General features: G+C 40.8%; 1 protein-coding gene across 15 annotated transcripts in view; it reads right to left on the minus strand.

Annotated features, from left to right (window-relative positions):
• MYO9B (myosin IXB) overlaps positions 1–24,516 on the minus strand; it is a 41,815-nt gene that overhangs the window by 12,971 nt on the left and 4,328 nt on the right. For 4 of the 15 annotated variants that reach the window (XM_032092577.1, XM_032092572.1, XM_032092585.1 and 1 more), the window contains exons 2-22: positions 23,280–23,389; positions 19,762–20,655; positions 12,465–12,559; positions 11,150–11,212; positions 10,926–11,025; positions 10,683–10,783; positions 10,342–10,471; positions 9,783–9,872; positions 9,424–9,540; positions 9,012–9,146; positions 7,048–7,169; positions 6,335–6,476; positions 5,863–6,100; positions 5,203–5,278; positions 4,682–4,771; positions 3,540–3,650; positions 2,448–2,487; positions 1,871–1,993; positions 1,362–1,442; positions 1,056–1,166; positions 422–544 (exon numbers count right to left, since the gene is read on the minus strand). In XM_032092577.1, the coding sequence (XP_031948468.1) occupies positions 422–544; positions 1,056–1,166; positions 1,362–1,442; positions 1,871–1,993; positions 2,448–2,487; positions 3,540–3,650; positions 4,682–4,771; positions 5,203–5,278; positions 5,863–6,100; positions 6,335–6,476; positions 7,048–7,169; positions 9,012–9,146; positions 9,424–9,540; positions 9,783–9,872; positions 10,342–10,471; positions 10,683–10,783; positions 10,926–11,025; positions 11,150–11,212; positions 12,465–12,559; positions 19,762–20,598 (2,925 nt within the window). In that variant the 5' untranslated portion in view covers positions 20,599–20,655; positions 23,280–23,389. Of the gene's footprint in view, positions 1–421; positions 545–1,055; positions 1,167–1,361; positions 1,443–1,870; positions 1,994–2,447; positions 2,488–3,539; positions 3,651–4,270; positions 4,274–4,681; positions 4,772–5,202; positions 5,279–5,862; positions 6,101–6,334; positions 6,477–7,047; positions 7,170–9,011; positions 9,147–9,423; positions 9,541–9,782; positions 9,873–10,341; positions 10,472–10,682; positions 10,784–10,925; positions 11,026–11,149; positions 11,213–12,464; positions 12,560–19,761; positions 20,656–23,279; positions 23,390–24,516 lie in introns of those variants that run through there. The other 11 variants (XM_032092582.1, XM_032092580.1, XM_032092587.1 and 8 more) reach the window with 9 other exon arrangements.

The raw sequence follows: 24,516 nt of genomic DNA on the forward strand, positions 1-24,516 counted from the left end.
TAAGATGATAATGGTTAAGATAATGGTTTGGTATCACTGCACCAAAACTTACTGGCTGACAGCTTGCCCAAAAAATTGAAGTCCTTTTAAATTTCAGAGTTTGGATTCTAAAACTTACATCTATCCTTACAGCCTTCAAATCACAGAACCCTTCTAAAATGAAAACATCGACCTGTTTGACAATGCCAAGAGCAACGATTTCCCAAACAGTATCTATATAACATGGACTTGTACTGTAGTCAAGAAACCAGGCTGGCATCAAAACCAAGGAGTCAAGTATAACCTGTGTCACCACTTGCAAGAGTTAAAATAGCCAATTTAGGTACAAAATGCAGAGAAGAGTAACACCTGTAAATGAACTGCACTGAATTTTGCAGTGTACATCAGTGTTTCTTATTGCCTTACAGAAAGTTTCACAGACCTTGGTCTTCCCTATTTGATAGTAGTTTTCATTCAGTTTTAGTTTATTCAAATAAGCACAAATGTCTTCCTTGGAGGCTTTGGCATTTTTGGGGAGTAACACCTGAAACTGGTCAATGAATTCCTGTAAAAAGCAGAGACAGCAAGAGACCAAAGTTAGAAGGCAACTCCCAAGTTTAGTGTTTTAGCTATAAAATAGAAATCTATTTAAGACACTTATGCTACAGGGAACTGAAAGTACTTATCTCTCACTCCAAACTGAGCTATTTTTCCATGTAAAATGCAGGCTTCAGTCAGCCTCATGTTAATGGGAAAGATCACCTGTGCGTGATCTCTAAACCTACACAGAGTGTTTTACAGAAAACTAATTCCCACATGGAGACAGCATTGTGCAGCACTGACTGACTGCACTCAGAATGTTTTCCTTCATGCAACCAGGAAGAATTTACTGGCAGATGACTCACACAACAGTTTAACTACAACTTTTTACCATGCAGGCTCTCTCAAAACTGCAGTGCATTTTCACAGCTCATCCCAAGTGGTCATGAGCTTCACATGAAGAGACACACAAGACGTGTTTTCCGCAGAGAGCAGATATTCCTGAAAGCACAATCCTCTTGCAGTTCCCACCATACCTGGAATGTGTATTTGGCACTGTAGCCAGACCTCCTGATCCGCACAGTTTCCAGCATGCCCGTGTACCGTAACTGCTGCAGCACCAAGCTCTCATCAAAGAGCATCTCTTTCTGTAAAAGACAGCAGAAAACAGCCAGTGAGAGCCTGAGGAGCCCAACTGCTGTCATAGGGACAGCACACTTTCCTTCCACACCTTGGTTAACTTTCACCTGCACACAGAGTGACAGTGAACAAGTTGAAATAAAGAGATTACAAGGCTCAAGCCCTGGGTCTCAGCAGCCAGCTCTGCTCTGAGGCAGCCTTACCTTCTCTGCATTGGAGCGGATGCAGCGGATGAAGAATGGCTCAGCTCTGCCCAGTGTCTCCAGCAACTTGTTAAGTGAAGTCTGAAATGAAACATTCAGAAAGGTTTTTCTTCAGGTATCAGCATTTTGGTGGTGTTTGACAGCAGGACAGCTTCTGCCTTAAGAATCAGATTGTTTCAGGTCTGATGGCTATACAAAATCCAAGCAGATTCTCCCATATTGCACACACATCCCTGTATTTGGTATGTGCTGTTAGCTCTTCTCAAAAGAATTCAAAGCAGGGTTTGCATATGCTCTAGCAGAAGCACTAGATCTGCATACTAGGATGATCAGTACAGAGAACTGACACATTTCATGGCATAAATGACAATCTCAAAATGTACTCTGACTTTAATCAAGTAATAAACTCCGCTTCAAACAAATCCCAAGAATAAAACCCACTTGGTCTTCCAAGCCAGACCAGCCTACATCAGCCCAGGAGGGCCTGTTCCCTGAGGTGTGTCCCCTACCTGGAACTGGGCACTTATGCTGGGGGGTTTCTTCTTCTTGTGCAAGTGCAAAAGGGACTTCGTAGTCCGATCGTGCAGCGTCATGCTCATTATGAGCTTCAGAGATTTGGAATCCAGCAAGTTCTACAAGGAAGTTTTCATAATCAACAAAGTGCAAGTCTCTCAACTAAAAGGGAAATATTTATCTGAAACGACTCAGAATGAAACCAGCTACCCAGAGTTCCACATTCAATGGCATGTTACATTTCATGATTATTTCTATTTAGGGCCAAAGCACTTCTTAGGAGTGAAATTGTTCCACTGCCCTAACCCAAGAGTGTAAGGTGAACAAGGGGAATCACACAATCATTGCATTTGCCTTCCCTGACTTGGAAGTGACATCATACATTTACGGCATCTCCGGTCTAATTAAACAATTCTTATTAAAGTGAACATTTACGTATTTTTGAGCTTGTCAGGATACATAAAACAACTTTCCTACACTATAAAACAGTTCTGAAGTGAGCTGTGTCAATCAAAATGAAATTCACAGTGCAACAAAGCCCAAACCCAAGAGAAATCTAAATTTTCTGATTACCTTGGGAATGATCTGCTTTTGCTTGACACCTCTACTTTTCCTGTTAAAATATTAAAGATCATTTAGGAAAAAAAAGTACATGTGATTTTTGATTATTTCAGCAAGCCATAAGTTGGTGCAATTTATGAGGCAAGACGAAGGACAGAAGAAAATGAGCACAACAGCACCAGGGTGTGTTCACGCACATCTCTTACAAATGGTCAATGCAAGAAATGCAAACTGCTCTGCAACAAGAACAATTTTTTTTTTTCTTAAATAAACTCTGAAGGTATTGGAAGCTTTCAAAAGTGAAACATTTTCTCTGAAGTTAAAGCTATTCAAAATTGCACCATTGTACAGACTACTGTAGTGTGAGTTATTCTCTTTAGCAACTGTATGGTCATTAAATTCATTATAACATGAAGGCACTATGAAATAAAGATACTTGATTCACGAGTTACAGCTGCTTGCATCAGAACCCTGTGAAAGCACCCAACTGCTCCCAGGAGGACAATGCACATCCCAGCACCAGGAATTCTGGAATGTCTGAGCAGGACACACACCTCAGGCACAGCTCTCATCCACACACAGAAGGGGAAGAAGTAGAAACTCTCAGAAACAAGGCTGCAGTTCACATCCTCCTGGTTCTAAGCATGTTAACTCTGTGATACAGGGCAGGTTCCTGCTCTGTGCCACCCAGCTTACATTAACTTATTATACAACAGAGCACAGATCCATTTCCTTACACATGCACAGAACTGCACACGTAGAGACCTTAAACCCAGAAATATATCCAGCATCAGCACCCTGAATGTCAGGAAACATTTGTTACACCTTGTGAGAGATCTCACTGTTGAATATTTTGCAACAACAAACTCATACTACATACTTGGGGTTTTAAGCAAGTTTACATGAGAAGTAGGTTTAACTTCCAGCTAATACAATGAAGCAACAAGGTGTTCTCCGTAGCCTATTTGCAGAAGGGTTGTTTTATTTTTAATTGTCTTGTTTAGTGTTTTTCAAAAGACAAACTTGGGACAAGCATCATTTTTAGGGACTGGAGTAACTGCTTGGTTCTTGTTGCACTTTCAAAGCAATACTCAGAGCACTCACAGGAGGTGGGAGCAGTGTTGAAGCTGACTGAGGGACCGAAGCAGCTCACAGGGATCATCACCCTGCCAGGGCAGTCCTTTAATACTGGCGATGATTTGTTCATGCATGTCTCTAAAATGATCCACAGCAAAACAAAGGTGGCAAACAGAGATACACAGCCATGAGAGAGGGGGAAAAAAGGAGTTAAAACCCCAAAAGGTTCCATCACCAAATGTGCTCCAAACTGTTGCAGGTCAATCCCAGACTACTTTTTCCTAAACATGAATGATTTTGATGACAAGTCAGCACTTTCTACTCCATCAGTGCTCTAAAATTTAATTGCCAGGGTCTTACACTCAACCTACTCTCTACCTTTTAATGTAAGTTCTTGAGCCACTAATTCAAAAAATTGAGAGAAATTTAGCAAAACGTACTTAATGGGCAGTGAACCCTTCTGGTTAAGCCAAGTAACCTTTTCAGATAGATACAAGCTTCTTTATAACCAAGAGTAAACATTTTTAGATAGAGATTTGACTACTAAAATGAGGGTACTTAGACTTACATCAGAAAAGTAAGTTATAAACAAGATGTTAGAGGGATACTTGAAGAAAATTTGGGTTTCATTTCCATTTCAAACTTATTCACGTTTAGCTTTTCAAAGTAAGCCTGGGATGGTCCTTAATTCGTGGCAGGTGCCATTCTTCAAGCATGCACCGTGCTTGTGAAGTGCTGTGTCCTGGCACAGAACTTACCTTCTTTACTCTCCAGAGAGGCACAAACCAAAAATAACAGAAGTGTAAGAATCACTTCTGACTCTTAGATGCTCTCCCCATTCTGAGCTGCTCACAGAGGCAGCAACATTATTACACAGGGTTGTTGCTTCCCTGGGTACCTCTGAACTTTTTTGAATATCAAGATTTAAGATATCCCAAGGAAACAGATCTGTTAAGCTGTGATTAATCCTTTCACCCAAATTGGATATTTAGTTCTTTGTTGCCCCAAGTGGCAGAGGCTGTCCAGGATGCAGTAATTAGGAAGCAGCATGAAGTCACTACTTTAGGTGCCCCACAGCTTCACTGCCACCCAGAGCACGCTCAGAACTAGTCGGTGTGTCCTGGAAATGTGCCTCCCTGGCCTGGGAGTTCAGGCCTTTTGCTACTTACTTCTTGTTCTCACAAAAAGAAATGATGTCTTGAAAAGCATTTATATCGAAATCCTCAGAACAATCAAATGAGAAATCGAGCACTGAGCGGCTGCAAAAGGAACACGTACAAAGCCTAAATATCCATGGAAAGGCAAATCTCCCTATAGAGATACAGTTCTGTAGGACTGGCACTGCCTCCTACTCATCATAAAGCTGAAAAACCAGCCTCTGCCCCCTGCAGTGACCCAGACTGGCTGCAGAGGAGCACACAATGCTAAAAGCTGCACACACCAACTACACAAAACTCAAAAACCCAGAGGTAAATGGAACTGAGGCTGTCCCCAACATGTGGTGGCATTGGGTCTTACATAAAATAAGCTAGAGTGTTGTTTTGATAGTATTAAAAAGGCCAAAGAAAACAAGACAGCAGAAATAAAACTGGCTTTCCTTGTGGAAAGATCTAGTTGAGATTTGATATATGAAAATCCAACTCAGCAATTCAGCTCTTTTCCCCATAGAGGTTAAGGATGCATTTCTCACCGATAAACTTTTTCTACCGGCGTATTTGATCTCTGGAGTTCTCCAAGGGGAACTCTGGGTCCTTGACGTACCACTCCTGTTAGGAAATAACCAAAAAATTGCATTTTGACAAAGATATGAGCAGGCAAAAAACCCCCCCAAAACCACCAACTTTAGCAAGCAAAATATCTATCCAAGGGTCTGGAGTTCTTATCCAGTACTTTATCAAGCTACAGCACTTTGCTTGCTCAAACTAGAAAGGAAGTTGCAGCTGCTCAAATTTAGTAGTTAATCCTGAATACTTATTTGATACTTCACAGAGGTCTAAGAAGATCAAAATTAGTGATAAGATGGGAATGAACACCAGAACTATCACCCCCAACTTTTACAAATAGGCCTTCAAATCTGTCCCATCCGGCTGGGAATGCTGCACTGACTGGAGGAGGAAAGCTGAATGACCTCAGGCAAAAACAGTGACAATCTCTCCTCCATTTGTGAATGTTAAACCACTTTCACCACTCAGTTTACCCTTAGTACCAAAGCTGGTGTCTCGCTGATGAGGTTTTGCCACAAACTTGTTCTGCCAGCAGAGCAATTGTAGAGCATTGAGCATTTTCAGAGCAGTTTTCCCAGCCCTACCTGCAGCTCCCCCTGCCCTACCTGCAATTTTCCAAGCCATACCTGCAGTTCCCCATGCCCTACCTGCCGTTTCCCGTGCCCCACCTGCCGTTTTCTGGGCCCTCTCCCGCCCAGCCTGGGCGAACACGGCCATGGCGCGGATGGCCGCGCGCAGCACGGCCCAGCGGAACACGGCCACCGGGTCCATCCCGATCAGCTCCCGCACAAAGGCGCTGTCGCTGCTGCGCAGCAGAGCCACGATGTCAGGCCTCATGTAATCCATGTTTTTCTCCCTGAAATCCTGCACAAAACAGGCACACTGAGCTGCAAGCTGTCAGGAAAGCTCCCTGTGTTCTCTTCATTCGGAATAAATGTGTTACCCTCCAGCCAACACCACCACCCAAAAAACAAACCCAAAGTACCTCTGAGAACCCTTTTGATCCAGCCCATTCCCAGAAAATTTTCTACACCCTGACAAAAAGCTCCCAGAAAGGCAAGGATATTCTTTTTTGTGGCCATCAAACCTATCACCTACTTTGATCTGGTACTTCACTTTGCCAGCAAAGTGGCGAATAATAAAAGCAGGCTCCATCACTGGGGTTCCAACAAAAAACTTGTTCTCCTCATGCTGCTGTTTGAATTTTGCCAGTAGAGTTTGGTTGGTGGCATGTGGAAAACTGGGAAGGCAAGACAGAAGTGGTCAGCTGTTTCTCAAATACAGATATGCTTATGAGGGTGACAGAATAAACACTTATTGATCCTTGCGGAAAGGATTATTTGTCCAAGATCTCTATACCTGCTTTGAATTTTAAAGGTGGGCTCAATTTCTGGATCCAAACCAAGCAGCTCCACACACAGCAGAATATTGTGAGGTTTCAAGTGTACGTCAGTGTTTCCTCCCACTTCACCAGCCAACTTTAGCTAGCAGCACATTAACTATTTATCACATTTGCTACTTAGTGCTCCAAAGACTTACAGACATGCATTTTACTTTAATTGGAGTTCCATGGTAAGCCACAAACATGGAAGTTCCTAAATTTGCTTAAGCCAAAGTTCACTTTTAGCATCAATTTATATCACCACCATACTGGAATCATTAGAAGCAAACTACAGGGTAAATCATAGTCATAAATAACCCTTTGCTTCCCACAACATTCCACTCCTTTTTCAAGCGCTGTATTTCTGTTCCCTTTCACAGTCCTTCCCTCCCCCCTGCCACACGTATTTTTGCAGATGTTTGTTGCTTACTTGCTTTCTTCATCCAGAAGATAGAAGAGGCCAGTGGGCTTCTTGCTGATTAAGTGAATGCAGGCCACATTATCAGTATAGTCAATATTGTGCCAAGTGATCCCTTCACTCTTATATTCCTCCTGTGTAGCTCAAGAAAATTCCCTTATCAATACAGTGCTCTGGCCTTTGATGTCCTGTGGTCTAAGTGCTTAAAACACAGCCTTGAACAGCTACAGCAAGTGGAGTTTGTTAGTTCAGGCAGCAGAGACAAAAATAAGGAGAATTTATAAATAGGAACAGAAGAACAAGCATAGAGGCACAGATCAAAGGTCCACTCAGGCACGTCACTCAGCAGGGCTTGCTTGGGGTAAAACTATTTCAAAATCAAAGCTGTGAAAGGAACGTTCTGCTGTGCTCTGCCTTCCCAGCAATCAGCAGCCTATGACCCTGGAGTTGGACACTACATCTACAGCACTCCAGTAAAACTGGGCAGACATAGAGGAGTTCAAGTCTATTTTTCTTTTCCATGATTTTTGTATTATGGGAAATGAGAAATAGTTAAATATCAAGTTCCAGAATTTTATTGCACTGTCAGAAGAAATAACAGAAGTTTCATAACAGGCAGTTAAGGCCTACACAACAGCAGCATCAGAACTTCCCTAAGGAAGCAATGGATATTGCTTAGGCTCAGAAAATTTGGAGCTCCCTGACAAAAGAACATGAAGCTCTTCTGCTGAAGTGACAATCCCTCAAATGGTCGACAGGACAAGCTTCCCACTAAGATACAAAAGCAAAATACCTGATTTTCTTAATGCTGTAAATACCCACAGGAAACAAGATAATGATAAGGTATTAAAGTAAAAAAAAGAATCACACAGAAAATTAAATAAGTTTTATGTTCAACAAAGGACAAAGAGCACCTCTCATGTTCTAGATGATGATGATAAATGCATTATTTTTAAGTAGGTGGAATTCAGTCTGCCCAACACAGACTGCTCAGTGCACACCGTGTTACAGAACTGAAATGCTATTTTCCACAGACAAAAAAGCCTTTCTTTAAAAAGATATAGAGATCCCCCTGAGGGCCCTCAGGCTGCAAGAGGTACAGGAAATGGGTCATTCAAGGATTAATCTTATTTGGAAAAATGGCATTAGAAAAAAAAAAAAGAAGACAATGTAACTATTTACTCTGACCAGCCTGGATAGCCAATTCTGTCCTGAGTTACAAAACAGGGACCTCAACATTATGTTTACACACAAAGTTTGGATGTTTAGTAATTTTATTTTCTTAAAATGCTTGCCTGAAGTTGTTGACAAAGTACCACATACTACAGAATGACTCCTTTCAGCAGTGACCTGAGAACCACACTTTTGCACAAAGCAGAAAAAACCCAAGTCTAGAGCAAACCCCACTCCAAAGCCCAGTCCAGAAACAGGATCTGTTGGCTCCTGCAGCACTCAAAGTGCTCTGTCAGATGATACCATCTGCAAACAAGTTAATCAACACATGCCAGTAATACCAGGATTTCAGAACTACTGCCAGTACCAAAACACAGTAGCATCCCCTAAATGCTGTTGGGTGGGAGAAGCAGCAAAGACTGGTTATTAAATACTTACAGACTGATAGAAATAAGAGAAACTGTTTCCCAACCATTAAAACAAAACCACCTGAATCCAACCCCTCACCTACAGACTTCCAATACCAAAGTTCACAGTTTTAGCTGACTTCTGTCTGGGATCACCTGAATGTTGTATGAGTTTTTGCAGTCAAGCAGCAACTTAGTGCCAGTCCTCTGAAGAAAGATCCCACTACCATTAGTACAATGATAAGCAATAGTGAGAGAAGAAATTTAAAAAGTAAAGACTTTTCAGAAATATTCAAGCAATTATGCCATGGGGTTTTGCAGACTAGAGGCTAAGTTTGCATAATACATAAACACTTGATAAAAACAGGTTTCACTTCAGTGACTCTCATTTCTTACCTGCTCCAATTTGAAAATGTGCTGATTGAAATAATACTGAAGTTGCTCATTTGCATAATTTATACAGAACTGCTCAAAACTGTTGGTTTCGAAATCTTCAAATCCAAAAATATCAAGTACACCAATGGACAGACACTAAAAGAAGATGTGGAAATCTAGTTACCAATCTGTTATACAGTGCCTTAAGCCCCAACAGATAAACAGTCCAGAAAGCACTGCAGTCTGTGCTGAAAAGTTTTAAAATATTTAATAGTTCTATCTACTGTGAAAATAGAGATGATTAAATACTACCAGGAAATTTAGCATGGGCTTGAGAAGTACCAAAATTTATCCCAGGTATCAAAACACATCATCTATAGCTTTAACTACACATATAGCTGCCTGCAAAGACTTGGTTTTGTGAGAGACTTACTGTAACAGATTCCTCCATGTCCTTCTTGTTAAGGAGTGCATGATTGATTCGCAGAACAATCCAATCAAACAGAGCACTGTACAAGGACTTTGCCATGGAATCACGAGCTGTTATTGCCTGCAGATCAAACAATCTTCAGAACTTTACTTAAAAAAATAACCATTTCCGTTTCAAACCAGTGTCACTCACAGGTTACAACCCCAGCAGAGACAAACCAAACCACAATTTGCCTTTAATTCAAACTTGTAACTTTCCAACCATTCCTCACAAAATGTGAAAGTGTACCATAATGGCTTTCTTAATCCAAAAAAGCAAGTCTCAGTTATTTAAAGTCACTCTACAAGTGCTCTTTTACTCACCTCATTGAGACTATATGGCAATATAAGCTTATCATTAGCAGTCACAGTTTTTCTTTTTGTTAGCACTTCTACCAGGATTTCTCGTTTAACCTTCAAAATGAGAGAGAACAAGAGTTGCTGTCACCATCAAGCTTCTCAATGAGTTATTTGACTGCAGTAGTGGACATACAACTTCCTCAGAGAAGCCCAAGCTCTTTGACAACAGCCACATTTATCATCCATCAGTAGCTTTACAAGTCCTACAACTTGTTTAAATTATTCTGTTTACATTCATTCAGATGTTTCCCTGTGGTGGGAAAGAACACACCTACACTGAATCTATTCTTGCTCAGCTCTGGGATTGGTGAGTCAATAAATTCTATTTCCATGCTAAAGGTTATTTTCCATCTCTAATCCAAATAATTTCACTGATTTCATGTTCCCCCTCCCATAAGAAAAATATTGTGGAAGTATCACAAAGGAGATTCAGATACAGAAACTGGGATATCCAAGTGAAATGCTGAGGTAGAACATGACAAACAGGTGTATCAAACATTAATGCTAAAGTGAAATACTCTACTTTCAACAGCTGCGAAAGAATGTCCAGCACTTCAGGAGGTCCCACGTCCAACCCTTCATCCCGACCTGTGGCTTTCTTCTTGTACGTGACGTTGCCCAAATAAAGAATAGCTGAAAGTATTGAAAAAATCCTAAGGAAGAAAAATTGAATTATGTAAGAATTTTTCTTAAGGAAGTTCATTATAACAGGCTAGCAGACCTAATTCTACTTCAAGAATTAGTCCGTAAGTGCAAAACACTCAACTCTCCTCGTTCCCTACAGAACTACGTGCGATCCCAACTGCTCACTGCAGCCCATGAACAATAACTGCCAGTAACAAAAGCTAACAGAATTCCACTTACTGTTTCTTTGTTGCTGAAAGGAAGCCAACCATCTCCATGGCTTGTTTTAACCTCTCAAATTCATGTCGGAGGTCTTCCCCGTCTTCAATTTTCAAGTTATGCTGCGAAGAGAAATCCAAAATTAAAGGCAAAGAGCAAAACCCCAACATCACAAAAAGCCGAATATAATCTATTCTGCTTCCTTTCATCTTTGACACAACACACAGACAACCCTTATCAGTGCATTGGTAAATCACACATTACCTGGTTGAGGTAGAAATAATCTTCAGGTTGCTTGAGGTGAAATTCTTTACGCTCTTCTTCATTGACTCCAAGTAGCAAATAATAAAAGACATGGTAGTTCCTGCAAAGTCAATACATTTCTCTCATGAAAATATAGTGGGTTTTCTTTTACTCTATCTAATTCAGGTGCTCTTAAACTCTTCCATTGATTTTAACTCTCTTGGAAAACTGTATTTCTCTCTTACCTTTCATCTTTTTCTTGAGAAACCAGACGAGATTTTTCAAGCAGGTATTTTTCAACCACAGCCCTAAGGAGCCACAGAAAATAAAACAAGCATGAGGGCACAGAGAAAAGACCTCATAAAACATCAGACAGCAACTGGCAGGAGAGTTCAAATAATGAGATCTGCACTAAAATGTGCAAGAGAAGATCTTAGGCCACTACCTTAAATCTAAATCAAGAACATCAGTAGGCCCTGTATTATGATTGGAACAAAGAAATACCCAAGGAACACCTCTTTGCTGTGCTTGGGTTTAGTGGAGATAACTTAAAACAGACAGACCAAGCAAGGAAAGTGTTGATGAAAACTGTCAACAGAAACAAAACCCACAGAGCGGTAACAATGTGTTATCCTGTGAGATTAACACTTATCTGACACGGCATGCCAAGGCAAGACCCCAAAAATACACCAGGGAGCTGTCTGAGTGTCATCCCAACACATTTGCTGGACTTTTATGTCAGAGTAGACGTCAGCCCGGAATGGAAGCCAGGCAGCCAGAAAACCCCCTAGAGGGTGAGAAAGTAACCTCCTAAATGATAATTCCAAGTCCTTGACAAGGGGTACAATGATTGAGGACAAAGTTTGAGCATCTTTTTCTCACGCTGAAGACAAAACAAGTGTATTCAAATTGTACCCATCTCCTGAGCTAGTGTGACTGGGTCTGAAAGTATGTCAAATTCCTTCAGAAAAACACTCAAAGCACATGTGGCACAGACTTCCCAGTCACTCACGTTATTGCAAATGAGAAGAAAAGCCAAAGAAAAGAAACACTGGAGCATAAAGGTCAGGGATTGCTCATGACGCTCCACAGTCCATCAGAACCAGCAAATGTAGGCATTAAATATCTCATGTTTTAAGACCTTCAGATAGAAGCACACACATTTGATAATAGCTTTATTTCTCTAACAGACGTTTAAACTGTTTCTTTAAAATGGCTTCCTCAAATCTATTTCACTTCACTCCTCTTAAAAATTCAGATCTTCTGTTTTTAAATGCAAAATGGAGAGGGCAGAGGGTGTTATGCACAAGCCTTCATTTAGCCTGAAGGCAAAGATGCAGCAGCAGATTCTTAACCTGAGCCAGCTGTACAGCGAAGTCAGAGTATTACGCATCACCTGACAGCTCCACAAAGCTCAGTTATAGAATTTTGAACTCCACAGCACCAAGCTATTCTCACATGAGCAGAGCTTCAACAAGGCAGCATTTTATGTACAACAGAGGCTTCCCAGTTCCGAAAAGCACAGAGATCACCCCCAGAACCAGCTCACTCTGTACTTACCCCCGGACAATACCATTCTCTAAATAGTTGACTTGAATGAACTTCCCAAAACGACTGGAGTTATTGTTATGTGCTGTTTTTGCATTTCCAAATGCCTGCAATAAAGCAAAATGAGTTAATTTTCAATCAAACTAAATACGTCAACACACAGCTTTCCAAGCTCTTCTGTTCACTGTTCAGATTCCTGTTAGCTTCCAGAAAAAACTCGGAATACTGTGGGAATTGCAGCACACAAACACCAAAAAGGCAGCCTAGGAAGCCCCCATGTTCCTCACAGAACTATATATGTTTATTATTTGATCCATGCAGTGATATTTGAGGGACTGAGGGAAGGGAATAATACTTCTAGATATTTTAGGAGTACAGGACAGGTAGCCACAGCTGGAGAGTGCAAATCAGCTTCAATCAATAACAGTTAGGACCTTAGAGAAGACATTGAGCAGGATGAAGACAGCACAACCACCATGAAATTACCTTTCCCATACAAAAGTCACAAACCAATTCATATTCCCCAATGTACTGCTATCACTGAAAAAAATTCACATTAAACACAACTTTTCTTCAAGTGAGACAGAACATTAATATCTCATTTATACAGTTAGCCCAGGAATTTTCAAAGTTGTGTATTCAGAAAACAGGAAAAACACAAACAGAAAAACTTTGGTTTACAGAACAACTTGTTGGGCAGCTACTCTGCTACACAACACTGAAGAGTGAAGTTTTATGATGAGGTGTTAGGAAAGAAAAAATACATATGGCACAAACCCTAACTGTACATCTCTAATTCTTCTATCAGATCATGAGTCCTCTGACAGTGCTAATACACACATAACACAAAATCCTCTGCATGAGCCACGCTTAAGAACTACAAAGAAAACTTATTACATGTAGAAGTCCAGTAGAATCAGTTATTGGGAATGTCTTCAACTTTATCAACACTTAACTATGTGTTCCAAGGGCAAGGAAAACTTGTCACCCTTCTACCACACAGCACCTAAAGAAGGAAACCTCTGCACAATGCAGTTATTTGCAGAAATACCCTGCTCGGGGTAGACTATCCCAGCATCTCCTCCCCCAGATATTTCCTCTTAAAGCTCCAAGCAATGAAGTCCTCCATTAGGAAATCCGCCTCCCTAATATAGAACCCTTGTGAAATGATTGCACAGAGCTGTGTAATCTCTTCCTCCACACGCACGCACGCGCGCTCCCACATCCGGAGCACGACGGATGTGTGAATGCACTGCACACAGCACAGAACTGTTTATACATCCAGCCATGGTGTACACATCCAGTTAGGGGGTACTTCCATGGAAAACGTTTTCATGACAGTCATTATCTGTATGTTGAAAATCTTCCCTTCTCTTCCGGTTTTGAGGGTTTTTTTCAAAGTACCTTAAGGGTGTCAGCAGTGCTGCAGTGGAACTTTTGGACCACTAACTCCAAACCAGGTTCTCCAAGCTCTCCCACAAGCACATTTCCACCACTAGTTGCATTCAGAGAATCTGAAAAGCTTCCTATAAACTGGGAGAATGTCTGTAATTCTTCAGGCAACTGTTATTCCTGACCTAAAGGAATAATAAGCTCAGTGAGCTCCTCCTGTGCAGAGTGACTCTGCTGCAACTCCAGAAAAATCAACAGGCTTCAGCAGGGAGAGGATTTGTATCCAGAAGTGGTCACAGATGGCTGAGGCTGAACTCCAGCTTTGGATTTTCTGAGACCACGCTATACAATGCCAACAGCAGCCCCACTCTGATTTTTCAAAGCAAGCATTGATCAGCCATCAATATCTCTTTGCACCACTTATCCACCAATGTATCGCCCAGATTTCTTTTTGTAGAGCCCATTTTGCGTGGGTATGCGTAATAATAGATGCAAAAAATCCAGGTCAGCTCCTTGCAGTTACCAAACCAGAAGTGAAAGTCCTGTGACATCAGCACAGTGAATTGTCAGTCAATCAAAGCCCCGTTCCTCTCCAGGACAGTGGCTCAGCTCCTGATCTCTGCAAAACACCATCCAACTTCCCATTCTGGGCTTTGGGAAATCTGCTGCAGTGAGCTTTGCCAGGCTGCAGACTAATGGACTTGCAAGATGATCCCAGAAAAAGTTTCTGTGAAGTTTTCTAACTTAAGCCATCAGTGAACAATCAGTTCACCAGTTTTCCCCAAGAAGCCAAACCACAGTACAGCTACATTTGCAACATTATTTCTTATTAATAAATATTTTTGGCATTATAGAGTTAAGAAATCCCATCACTTGGACTTCCTGAAAAACTTTTCTTAGTGATTACTCATGTAAGCAATGAATACAGTTTAAAACTAAAGGCTCTTATGATCTCATGTGTCTGGTATTTAGTCAAAGCATACAGCAAATTCTTAAAAGCTGATCTAATATTAACAGTTTTTAGGAAAGTTTTCATGTACTGGTTTCCTCAGAAGAGCCTTTAACATCTACAACTTTTTAAAGAACATTCCAAGTCAATTAACATTTTGGGTGGAGATTTTTTTTTTTTTTGTAATATTTAACTTAAATTACTGTTACCATGTTCTTCAAAATACTTTGGCGAGTACAAAATAAAGTCAGAAGATCTGAAGGGACAAGAAAATTTCAACTAAAGAAAACTAACCCTTTATATAAGCAAACCCATTCACTGTTTTCCCTTGTGAGTCCATGAGAAGACAAATAGAACCAAAAAACTAAAACTAAATCACTCCAATGCACAACACCAGCTGTATAAAACAGGGTGAGTCAAAAATAGCAGACCAATACCAGCAGGAATCTGAGCTGGGATTGCCTATTCTGGGAGGCAGGAAGTCATTCAACCCATCCTCTTACCTTGGAATGCGAGAGGCATAAACTGGAGCCTGACAGTCTTACAACAGGGACAGATATAAAAGTCTTACAACAGGGACAGATATAAAAGTATTCAGAAAACCACCGAATTCTCCTTTTATTTGCTAAAATACAACCCCAACAAAACCCCCCACACACACGCTCCCAGTATCTACCTCAGGAACACAACAAAAGTCTCATTTAATTCTTTCATAAGAACTGCCAAGATCTGATAAAGCTATTGGGAGTTTCCACGTAAACCACTCAGCTCCATGGCAGAGCCATCACCGCACACAGATCCATCTTCTACTGTGCCAAAGGACATGGGAGACTCAAATTCCACACCCTGGCAGAGGAAATGACTTCTTCAGAGCTGAACTTGGTTTAACAGTGGTCCTCACAACCATGCTGTGAAGTATCCACTCACCAACAGGAACTTGCGGTGCTCAGGGTAATTTTGCAACTCCTCCTGCTGGGGGACGCCCCGGGTACTCCAAGCAATCCCCACTGAATGAAGGACAAGGTGATTTTTCCCCGAGAGTTGTGTGCAGCAGGGAAAAGCAGGCAACATCACATTTTTACCAGGAAAAACAGTGACACGCATGCAAATGCAAAAAGGAAGTTCCATTCCTCCTTTGATTACAATTCTTAAAACAAACACATTCAGATAATGGCCTTAAAACGAGCACTTTCCCTGGAATAGAACAGGCTACACCCATGAAATGCATGTGCAGGCTTTGATGGCAAATACAAATGAAAACCAGAGCTGAAGCTCCACTGAGCTTCAGCCCATCTCAGACCAAAGGCACGAGCACAGCAGGACTGTCATGAAGAAAACAGAGCTGACAGCAAACTGCTCTGCTCTTCTCCACAGAATCGTAAAGCATAAAACTTGCTACGATTAAATTTTAGAAGATTTTAAATACCGTGAGTTCTAAAAACTCTGATCCCTCTCACATGCTTGTGCTATCAATGATAATTCTTCTTTAGAAGGCCAGTTAATAAAAGATTCCTGTTGGAATTTCCATTTTATTTGGCGTTAATTCTTTCCAAAGACTGGTTCAGCATCATTGAGAAATCAAGAACACATCCAAATGGGAATAAGCAATTATTTTCAAAATAATACATGAAGAATTATGACACCCCAATATTTTCATCTGTCCCAATTCTCCTCAGCTCTGTTTCAGAGGGAAATGAACTTTCAGCGCACTCAAAAAGGAACTGAAATTGTGTAATAAACACGGAACACTGAGGGTTACAATTTAACAACAGACAGAAAGCCAAGGGGAGCTCAGCTGCCAGAAGACAAAGCTCCCATTCCCTCACTTCTCTCACCACATGCTCCCATCCCCTAACTCAATTTTCTGCCACTTTACTGAATTAACTGGTTTGAAGAATAAGTTAACTTTAGGTTTCCAAAATAAATTCAAAGTCTTAGATAGCATTCTGTGCGTTTTATAGCTGAAACATGCAGTTAAGCATTTTTCCCTGATGAAAGGAAAATATAAATTTATTGGAAACTTCTTCAGTGTGTATGGAAAGGTTTAATTGTCTTGTTTCAGACAATAAAATAAACAAAGGTTTGATTCATTATTCCCAATTTGACCCAAACAACAGTTCCCCAAGGTTTGATTCACTATTCCAAATTTGACCCAAATAGTTCGCAAGTATAAATTCCTTCTTAGGATTTCAATCATAAGTAACTTGAACTCAAGTCAATACAAGAAAAGCTTCAAGTCAGGGAACTGTATTTTAATTACTAAATTTAGAAAAGGTTTAAAAAGTCAGGAATATATTAAAACAGAGCTTATATTTATCTCCCCACCAGTTTTAAAGAAACTGCTCTTCACTAGAGATGATCTCCCTTAGCCTGGAAATACAATTGAAGAAAAAAAGAAAACAACAAACTATAATCTGAGAGCAATTCCCACACAGGAAAGGCAACTGAATGTCCATGAACTGTTATAAAACAGCACAAAGCTCAGCTTTAGGCACCACTGTCCATGGAAGCAGCTTCCCTCTCTGATCCTTTTTCTCTGGAAAGCTGCAAGCAGTGCCAAACAATCAAAATTATTGGAATTGACCTCTGCTTATTAGATCCCCTACAAGGAACCTTTTAAACAGCTCAGACGGGTTCTAGGATTGAGCAGGAAGCATCTGAGGCTCAGGGCTGCCCCATGACCACTCTCCTCTCACCAGCCCATGTGACAGCAGTTGTGCTGATACCATGTTTAATTTTTAACTACACTGTCTCAGCATCAGGGCTTTCATCTCTCAGATGTTTGACAAGGCAACATCAAGCAACATTTAATGTCAAATCTTTCACGGTCCTGCTGTAACTCCATTCTTCAGTCTAGAAATTGTAAACAAGGAACAAAAATATTAACAATAGTGTATCTGTAAATTGTTTAGAGATTTGAACTCAGGTTAATCAGCCAACTCAGACACAGGATTCACTAAGGAATGTTTCCAATTCCCTAAGCATGAAAAGATAAAATTATAAATCCACCTCCATAACACCCTAATTGTGCTCGCTCCTCTGTGCTAGAAACAGCTGCTTTAACCCCTTGAACTTTTACAGAAGGTCAGCCTACAAATAGACCCATTTTACTTAGGTGGCAGAGAAATAAGAGATCCCTAAAATGAGGAAGTTCTCACCTAAAATGCAACCCATTTCTACATCATGGAAGTTTTTAGTCAAGAGTACATTTTCAACTTTGATGAAGACTCAGAATAAAACTTCAAAGTTAAACATTCTCAAATAGTCTGGGCACACGGCAAAACCGTTTGTGCAAAAAGTCCCCAGAAACATCAATTCAAGAAAAATTCCCTTGTAGCATTTTAGTTCCCTTCAGTAAAAACCCAAAATGAGTCACCAGGGATGGATTTAGAAGTGACCAGATCTAAGAGGAGCTTGCAGTCAGTTTAACTTCCACAAAGCAACATAAGCTTTCTGTGCATCCCTCCCCCGGACCGAGAGTTGACTTTTTTTTTAATTAGGCTTAGTGACTGAAATTGGGAAACATGGAAGCTTCACTGTCAGCTGAATCAACTCTGATGCATCAAAGCAGGATAACTGGATTTTACCTCTTATGTTCTAAGCCTACCTTTCTGATGCACACTGAATTTACATGAACATATATTCAATTCTGAAAGAATATTTTCTCATGAAAAGTATTACTAAATGCTCAGTGGAAGTCTGAAGAAATTGTGGTACTTAAGACAACCAATCTTAGCATAGAAAAACACAAGTACCTCTTTATGAACATGCCCAGCTTTATACAACATCGACCTGTGACTCCAGCAAAGTTATGAATTTTAGTTCTGACCCCAGGAATACGTGCAGTTGCCACTCAGCAGACCAACAGGCACACAGGACGTTACATCTCTGCCTGGTTTGACACAGCTGTATCAGGTCTGTAGACGAGGATATGAAACACTTAAATTTATCAAAGGCAGAGAAATCAGCTGATCAAACAGGGCTTTCCACTGTGACCCCTTCCTGTTTTCTGTTTAGAACTGCAAACTTGAACTCCAGCAACCAACAAGCCTCAATTTTACTTCTTCTTTCAAGCAGCAGAAAGCAAGGCAAAAAAGAACTTGCATATAATCCTCATTCTTTACAGAAGAGCTTTAAAAAAAGCTTGAATTTTTTTAATGAAAGTGTTACTACATTTGAAACTAAACCTAAAAATTAAAATGGTGTTCAAGCTCTTTGCTGTTGAAAATTTTGATATAGGTGAGCATTACATTCATCCACACTTCCAGAGTTTTTCCTTTCAGAGAGTAAAAAAGAGAGGCCTAACATACCAGTTTAAGTTTATCCTGACATTACCTAATACAACACCAACTGTAACCCCTCCTTCTCTAAAGGAGAACTAAAAATGTTCAGTTTTTTAGAATTAAACATGTTTAGTTTTGCTTCTGTTGGAAATGCTGTAATAGTTAAAAGCCAAAACAGACTCCCACTTTCTCCCCAACTAACAATGTTGGTCTCTTCCACAAACAGCTGTAGAAAGGAAATAACTCCCTCAAAAAGTGAGTTCAGTAAAATGCTCACACATAAAGGCAGGATCGCACCAAAGAGTTGATGTTTCAGTGGAACAATAGTTATGAAAAGTTTGCTTATGATTTGATTCAAATGCCATCAAAACTTTCAGATGGAAAACACAGGTAACCTTTGCCCCAGATTATTGGTGTGTAGTGGTGGAAAGTCAAGTCATATATAAATGACAAGCAACAGGAAGTCAAGTGAACATAATAAGGAAAATCAATTAGAATCAGTCAGGTAACGCTGCCAAGCACCACTGCAGCGCAGTGACATTTAAACCTAAACCAAGTGATAAGCCTAAAGCAGTGACATTTTATGCTTAAACCAAGTAGGTGACTCAAAAGCAGCATTCAACAGCAGTTACTTCAAGTTTTTAAAAAACAATTTGCACAGAAGGTGACTTGAGCATAAATTTACCTCCAGAACTGGTCCAGCTCCCAGAATGGTTCTCTCCACACCACTCGCGTACCCTTTCTGGCTCAGTGCCGTGAGGCAGTGAATTAAGAAGTTTGTGCTTTGGGTTTTCCCAGACCCACTTTCACCTGATATAACGATGCACTGATTAACATGTTTTTTAAGCATTGTGTGATAGGCCACATCAGCAATGGCAAAAATATGAGGCTCCAACTTCCCAAGCTGATGGTTCTCATACATCTTGACATACTTGGGATTATAAATGGGCAGGAACTTGAAGGGGTTAATTGCAATCAGGATACTTCCTGCATAAGTGTAGATTCTGTGCTTTAGGAAGCGGCACTTGAGATTCTCCAGGAGCGTTGTCTCTGTCAGGTTGGGGAGATTGCACAAGTCATCGAAGTCCTCCTGGTGCCAGGGCAGAAAACCCCTCTCCACCAAGCGCCGAGCATCTGTCTCCTTGGAAAGCAGCTGCATCTGCACGTACTTGATGGTGCCATCAGTGTTCCTTTCCTGCAGGAGGAAGTAGTACCCATCCTTCTGCGGGTGCTCATCCTGAGCGCGGCGAGGCCAAAGCAAAACCCTGTGCACAGGAGAATCATTTATGTCAAGTACCCATTCTTCTCCACCTGATTCTTTCACCTCCACAAGCACATAATGTTTGGAGACGTCCAAGTTTAAGATATTAATCACATCCTTGATGACATCTGATGACGTGCTGTCCTTGGTTGCTGTCACTTTGCAGCAGGGAGCACTTTCTGTTGAGAGCTGGGGGTAAATATGAAGATTATAGGCTGCCTTTGCCTGGCAAACTGCACTGTCAGCATCTTTTAAACTCATTCTGTCCCCAGATGGGCTTCAGTCTTCCACCCCTGCTTAATATGCAGTGCCCATTGTCTGAAAAAAAAAAGAAAAATGAAAAAAAACAGGTGTTAAGAAATGTGTACAAGAGGTATCAGGGCAAGGTGTTATTTTCTGCAGGATGAGAATACAAAGAATATCACATAGTGCATTTGTTTGTTAATAATTTAACTATCAGTGGTATTATTTCTAACAGCCTGCTTGGCATATCCTATGGAATGGAGAGCTCCCAATGTACCCAGCCTCCTTTCACTTTTCCTTCTATTCCCATGCCACCCCTTTCTCCCTGTCATGGCACACAAGAATTCACAGAGCCAAGGCAAAATAAACCAGGGCCAACGTCCAAATTAAAACTTCCTTGTTTGCCCAGGTTAGTTTTAGCCCAGATGCTTTCCTTGACCTGGTTCACATAAACATTTATCCACCCTCCCACAGAAACTCTTCCTTAAAGCTGCACCAGCAGCTTGAGGTAAAAAACAGGGTTTGGTCACTTCTTAATTCAGCAGTGACAGTTTAGAGCAGCCATGAGCTATGGCAGAGGGATCAGCGCAGAGATGCAAGGAGGAAAATGGTTCTGACACTAAGATCCACTTCTTTTTACCCTTCATTTCCCCCAACTAACCTCTTTTCATGAGAGGTACAAGACAGGTACAGCATTTACCCCTCCGAGCTTTCACGAAGCAGAGCCCCCAGCTGACTGGAGCAGACACTGCTCTCGGTTCCTTCTAACACAACGCAGAGATTTCTTAGCACGCATCATTTACACAGACAAGAGCCTGCTCGTTTCACTGAGTGAACCACATCCTTGCTACAGAGGGTTTGAACATGACTACATGACTTTTATCTTCCATTTTAGGCAACAAAGTAAAGTTCAGTCTTACTGCAACTACTTTTCAGCAGTAAACAAGATCCTAAATAACCCACTTCATTCCCAAGCCTTTATACCCATCACATCAACTCCTTCCTCACTGGGTTCAGGATCCTCATTGACAAATCACCAAAAATCATTCATTATGACTGCTTTTTCCTCCTTTCAGCCTTGGTGCAGGCCAGACATGTAACTCCAGCCTATCAGCAACCTCAGAAGCCAACCTCTTCCTCACTGCCAAGTTAAAAGTCTCTAGACTTTGTTACCATCACCTTTGCCGGTGATTTTTCTCTCATCTGCAATTTGGTGCTCCCAGATCACCAGGACTAAGTTTGCCCATGTTGCTTTAGCTCCACAGTTCATTTGCTTATCAAGGGGTACTAAAAGAAGGATAATGAAGTACCCCTTTGTTTTAGCAGTCTTTAAAACTTCATACTGAGAATAGCAGCTCAATTTTTGTTTCAAGAACAAAGTGTTCTAATTATACACTGACATGCCAAATACATTTTTAAAAAAAAGAGGAAAGAGGCAGAGAAATGCCAAAGAAGTTACTTTTTGCCACTAAACAACTGCACAGGAACTTGCACAAGGCCACAGAGAGTAATCATTTCAAATTAAAATCAGTAGAGTTGGAGGCTTTTAGCTGCCACTTCCACTGCAAGTAATGAATCACTTCACAAAACATATGACATAGCTGTGGCTCATGAACAGCCTCCGAGGAGGGAGCTGTGCTTTGAGGGACTCTGCATAGACAGCTTACAGCAGACACTGCCACACAAGCTGGATCATTTGTAGTGGCTACTCATCAAAAGGAAGGCTGAATAAGCCACAGATGGCAAGACAAACCACAGCACATCTCTGATCGAACTGTATGATCCACCCAAGAATGTTTTTTCCCCATTAAATGTCATTCTTCGTTCATTAAGGAGGACTGGTTCCAAGAACCTGGTCATACAAAAGGCTGGAGCAGTGAACTCCAAGTCCCCTCTCCATTTCCTGTAATTATCACTGACCAGCAAAGAAGCCTGAAGTACCTTTGAAGTAATTAAGCAAGTGTTAAGCATTCTTAATACATAAAAGCTCAAACCTTGCCACACAGTAGAATGTACAGCAGACTGTTGCTCATGGGGAAGATCAATCTGAGCACAGACAGAAAAATGGAACAACAGTGACCATTTTCCTCTCAAGCTACTCAGCCAGTTAAAGGGAGACAGCCTTTTGCAGACTTCCTTTTTTCACCCCCCAGCAATTAGTTTCAGACACACAGTCTGCTAAGTTAGAGGAAGTCCCCTCAGTAAGCATTTTGGCCAAAACAGCTCCCTAAAAAATGTGGCACCAGCTTTTTGCCAACACAGAAGAACTGAACCTCAGCACTGACCTGTGACTTTACTAACACACATTTCCTAACCTTGTCTCATGTCAGCCACCAAAATGTGGGACATTGCTCAAGATCCTGGCTCACACTTTCCAAAGGGGAAGCCAGAGTACAGATGCCACTTCTCTGTGAGTGACAAACCCATGGCCATGAGAGCCAGTAGGATCTGCTCAGGTATGTACGACTGGAAAATTCAACTTTTCCTTCTGAAAATGTCCAAATACTGCAGAGGTTCGAGGAAAACCTGATGGTCTCCTATAACATGTGATTTTCTTAGAAAGGATATCCAATTTTATTTGATGACAATACTGCTTTAAAAGAGAAAGACCTCTGACTTCCCACTAAACAGTATTTCAAGCCACAAATTAGAACATAAAAGCAAAAGAGCATTCACTGGACAGATTATAAATTGGTTACCTAATGAGTCCCAGTATTCAACTAAGGACAGGGTATCTTCAAGCAATTGGAGGATGAGTTCCTAGTGAAGTTGGATTTCTGACATCAAAGTAAACATTTTCATGATGGTTCTAAAAGAGAGAAAAGAGTTACTGATAAAGACCATGTCATTGAGAGATTGATAAGGCAGCAAGTGAGCAAGAAGTTATATCGATTATGTAGTTCAGTAATACAGGAGCAAGAAAACAACTGCTAAACAAATTTCAGCTGAGTTTACAGACATATAAAACTTCAAATTTATCTAAGAAACAATCCATATCAGAGGGATGGAATGGGAGCTATCCTGAAAAAGGTTTGAAAACCATAGCAAGGAATCATCTAAACATGGTGTTCTACCATAGCACCACAAGCATGACAGTAAATGTAATCTCCAAATAAACATAAATTAATATTTCCTTAGGCAGCCATATGACCCTTGCACTCAGAAGATACATTACCAGCATCTAGAATAAATTCAAATTTCAATTAAGGAGCTAAGAGTAGCAGCAACAAGAACAAACCCAAATCTGTTAGAAAATACCCCCCTTAAAGCCAAAACACTCTGCAAGCTTTGTCTGTGAGGAGCACAGTTATCAGTGGCAGTCCTTGTACAGGACCTGCAGTTGGGTACAATCACCAGGCTGGAGGAAAAAGCCACAACACAAGCCAGAGGCTGGAATTTGAAGCTAAACAAACTCAGGCAAACATAAGACATAAACATCACCAGAAGGTTAAACTGCACTGCAAAAACTTAACTGACACTAACGATGAGGCCTGGTTGCCAAAACTCTTTTGAGAAAATCGGCCAGTTCCCAGTAACCAATGTGCCCCATAATCAGAAAAGTTAATTAGGTAACACACTCTTGTTTTTGTCAAGAGCAGCCTGAAGAGATGATTGCAATGATTCCTTCCCATTTTATGACCTCCAATTATTTAGACAATTTTAAAGCAATTTAAATATTTATTCAGTGTGATTTGGCTCATCAAGGAAGCACGATCCTGAATTCAGGTGCAGAGAATACTGGAAGAAAAAGGAGAAATACAAGAAAGAAGATAATACTGAAACCATCAGGTCAGCATGCAAACCCTGCAGCCCAAATACCACTGCTGGGTTCTGTCTGGAGGTGGAAATTCTGCAGTTACCTAAAGTTCTTTCAATACCCTTTCTTATAAGAAATCCCTTTTCAACATATGGAAAAGATCTGTAACTTTACTTTTT

The sequence above is a fragment of the Corvus moneduloides genome, chromosome 28, assembly GCF_009650955.1.
Source record: "Corvus moneduloides isolate bCorMon1 chromosome 28, bCorMon1.pri, whole genome shotgun sequence".
Lineage (NCBI taxonomy): Eukaryota > Metazoa > Chordata > Aves > Passeriformes > Corvidae > Corvus > Corvus moneduloides.